The sequence below is a fragment of the Atta colombica genome, unplaced genomic scaffold (assembly GCF_001594045.1).
Source record: "Atta colombica isolate Treedump-2 unplaced genomic scaffold, Acol1.0 scaffold294, whole genome shotgun sequence".
Classification (NCBI taxonomy): Eukaryota; Metazoa; Arthropoda; class Insecta; order Hymenoptera; family Formicidae; genus Atta; species Atta colombica.
The window spans coordinates 97,755-101,487 of NW_017259397.1; the positions used below are offsets into that span (position 1 = coordinate 97,755).

General features: G+C 32.0%; 2 protein-coding genes across 2 annotated transcripts in view; one reads left to right on the plus strand and one right to left on the minus strand.

Annotated features, from left to right (window-relative positions):
- LOC108690101 (CAS1 domain-containing protein 1) overlaps positions 1-3,462 on the plus strand; it is a 4,455-nt gene extending 993 nt beyond the window's left edge. The window contains 10 exon segments of the mRNA XM_018197225.1: positions 203-319; positions 396-654; positions 768-1,025; positions 1,096-1,331; positions 1,443-1,664; positions 1,759-2,080; positions 2,178-2,417; positions 2,480-2,770; positions 2,889-3,107; positions 3,219-3,462. Coding sequence (XP_018052714.1) covers positions 203-319; positions 396-654; positions 768-1,025; positions 1,096-1,331; positions 1,443-1,664; positions 1,759-2,080; positions 2,178-2,417; positions 2,480-2,770; positions 2,889-3,107; positions 3,219-3,344 — 2,290 coding nt within the window. The 3' untranslated portion in view covers positions 3,345-3,462.
- The window catches only part of LOC108690100 (mpv17-like protein 2), a 2,988-nt gene continuing 2,291 nt past the window's right edge, over positions 3,037-3,733 (minus strand). The window contains exon 4 of the mRNA XM_018197224.1: positions 3,037-3,096. Within this exon, the coding sequence (XP_018052713.1) occupies positions 3,088-3,096 (9 nt within the window). The 3' untranslated portion in view covers positions 3,037-3,087. The remainder of the gene's footprint in view (positions 3,097-3,733) is intronic.

Below are 3,733 nucleotides of genomic sequence, written 5' to 3' on the forward strand. Positions count from 1 at the left end.
AAAAATTAGCTACTGCGCTTGTTGTCTGTTTTATTATATATCATAGTGTCATACATCTTATTTATGGTAAATATAGTGGCAACATCTGCAAAGTAAATAAAAATTAACAAGCCATAAAATTTATAAAAACAATTTTTGCAATGTTTTTCATTTTTTAATTCTAATAATACAAGTAATTTACTATTGGCGCACATATAAACAGATTATTAACTTCTGTCATAGGTAGCGATTCTTGCAAATGGTTATTGACAGAAGGCAGATATAAAGGAGACAAGGAATGGCAACCATATGGCTGCATGATGCACCACTATACACAAACGTAAGATTATTTATAATTTATTTTATAAAAAGAACTTAACTTTCATATAGAAAAAAATTTACATCAAATTTTATAGAGACAGCAGAAGATGTATGAGATATCTAGCTTTCATGGGCCACCATAATCATTTTGTATTTATCGGTGATACTAGAATAAGGCAATTATATAAATCATTTGTTTCACAATTTATGGTTGAGGGTAAAACATCCGATCTTACGGAGCTACCAGAAAATTCCGACTTGGGCTTTAATGATGGACAACTCAAGTTAAATGTACAATTTCTATGGAGGCCACGACTTGATAATTCTATGACAGCAAACCTTAGAGGCTGGATGGTATGATACATGTATATTATACAATAAGTAAATAAGATAAATTGTATAAATGCACACATAAGAAGTTTGAATCAGAGGATGAAATAGTGAAATTTACATTTATCTTGTTATAGAAGGCAGATGCACCTAGTGTAATTGTCGCAGGCTCTGCTGCAGCTGTGATTCTTGCAAATAATAATAGTGATACGCAACTTTATTCGGAATACAATACAGGTTTGATTCGACTAGTACAGCCGATAGATTTTTTGGCTAAAAAGGATTCTCAATTTCTATGGCTCTTACAAGATCCTGTACTCAAGGAAAGACTGCCCGCACAATTGTCGAGTTTAGACAACAAACAGATTAACTTGTGCAACAAAGCAGCCGAGAAGGTAACATCGACGATATGTTTATCTGACAATATAAAGGAAAAGATAAATATTCTATAATCGCTGCATACAGATATTATCTCACAGTGAGGCTCGTATATGGCAAAGCAGCAAGTTAGTCGGTACAGGTGTTCTTGAACAAAGTCCAGATGGTTATTTGGCGAGTCCATTGTCACTTCGGCATAAAGTTCAAATATTATTAAATACATATTGCAATGATCATATGAATTTCGATGATGGCAGTTGTTGCAGTTATCCCGAGCCGGCAACTACTTTACAGTTGTTAACTCTATCTGCGCTTGCATTATTGTAATTGAGTATCTAATATTATTTATTTGTAATTCGTTAATTCGATGATTTATTCTTCTTATGGAAAACAATTTTTTTTTTAATAATCTTTTTTAATATTCTTTTTTATAGCGTAACAATAGGAGGAGGTGTATGGCTATATAGAAAATTGTACAGGTATCGTTTCGAAGTATCCTATTCTCATGTTACCACTGAGGAAGTAAGTGACACGGAAGAAGCAGGTACTTCGGAGGTCATTCAAGTTAAGCAACCTGAGATACAAGATTTCTATACCCTCATTACATCACTGGCTCTCTTTTCAACTATATTAGCATATTTTTACTTATGCGACAGGTAAGTAATCGCTTGCCAAGGTTTGTAATCTTGTCTTATTAAATAGCTATTGCAATAGTTTTAATAATTCTCTGCTCTCTTATATCATTTTTAGAACAAATTTTTTCATGAAGGAGAATAAATATTACAGTGAATTCAGTTTTTGGCTACCACTTGGCTATATCTTAGCTCTTGGATTATTTTTCACTGAAGATCGCGAGAGGGGACCGAGAGTGTTAAATAGAGAACAAACGGATGAATGGAGAGGTTTAATGCAAGCGGTTGTGCTTATATACCATGTTACTGGTGCCAAAAATGTCTTACCGATCTATATGTATTTAAGATTAATTAATTCTGCCTACTTATTCTTGTCTGGATATGGACACTTTTATTATTTTTGGCAAACTGGCGACGTATCTCTTGTCAGATTTGCTAGAGTAAGTATTAGAAAAAAAGTTTTATAACGCAACTTAAACTCAAGTCATTAAAATCATATTTTTGCCAGTGGAATCAAATCTGTTTGTTGTGTTTCAGGTTATGTTTCGATTAAATTTATTGACAGTATCCTTATGCCTTTGCATGAACAGACCATATCAATTTTATCACTTTGTACCATTAGTATCATTCTGGTTTTTAGTAATTTACTTTCTAGCTTGGTTACCACCCAGAATATATTCTGGAAGTTTAACAGAATATGGACCGAGAGCCTTGCTATACTTTGCTCTAAAACTTTTGGGTCTTGTATCAACAATTACCGTATTATACATGTCAGAGGTAAAAAAAAAATTTTTTTTTTGAAAAATATATTTAAAATATAACATGTTTTATTAATGCAGGTGTTCTTTGAGAAAGTTTTTGTCACGAGGCCCTGGAAAGCATTATTCGTGACAACTGATGATGATATCCGTGAATGGTGGTCTCGTTGGAGAGTCGACAGATACAGCGTAGTCTGGGGCTTGACTTTTGGAGCTGGTCTTGTCGCTCTTCAGAGAATAGATCACATTCCAGGCACTGCATTGTCTTCTATACTGGCATTAATTTCCTTAATAGCGTATACCACTTTCACAATTTTGTGTCACTCTGTATCAGAATGCGAGGAAATTCATTCTTACGTTGCGTTCATTCCGGTAAACTGCTTTAACTCGTTTATTATTTATTCCTTTCCTTCATATTATATTTTTCGTTTCTCTTATATTTATTAATTTTTTTTATATTGCTATTTCATTAATTAATGTAATCTGTTAGATTGTAGGCTATATTGCTCTTCGAAATGCATCATTGGCATTACGCGGAAAACATTCTGCACTTTTAGCTGGATTAGGTAGAATAAGTTTGGAAACTTTGGTTGCGCAAGGCCATATATGGTTGGCAGCAGATTCGCATGGAGTACTTGTATTATTACCCAGATTTCCCGTGTTGAACTTGTTGATTACGTCGTTTATTTTCATATGCGCTAGTCACGAAGTAAGAAAAACAGATTATTTCTGTTATATTGATATTTGCAATTATAATTTTAACGATAATTAAAAAATTTTTTTTCTTATTGAGATCTTATTGAGATATTCTTTCTTCTAGATTCATAGATTGACTCGCATTTTAGCACCTTATGCAGTACCGAATGATTGGAAACTAGTAGCTCGCAATTTGTTGCTGTTCACAGCTGTGTTAGTACCTATCGGCATTCACGATGGAATGTTTTAAAAAATGCAAATGTCATCTTCATCCAAAATAAGTTAAAGATATTAGTAGTATTATAACATGTATGAAGAAAACTCCATATCATAGCCCAAATAAAGGGCAGATTAACTAAGTAAATAGATGTTACGCTTTTCTTACAATAAAATGTGATAAAAAAAAAAATGAATTGCATATCATGCTTATTTCAAAAATTATCATGTGATTGTGTAAAATATTTTTCACTAGAATTATTTTCTGTATTCGATTAAAATCAAGTTGAAAATACAGTTATCATTTTGTCTATTCACTTATATTTTATATTTTGCAATTTAAATTTACAATTTTAGAAATTTGATGTATTTTATTGATATATTTTAGAAATTGATTTTTACATTTTAGTATATATATTTATA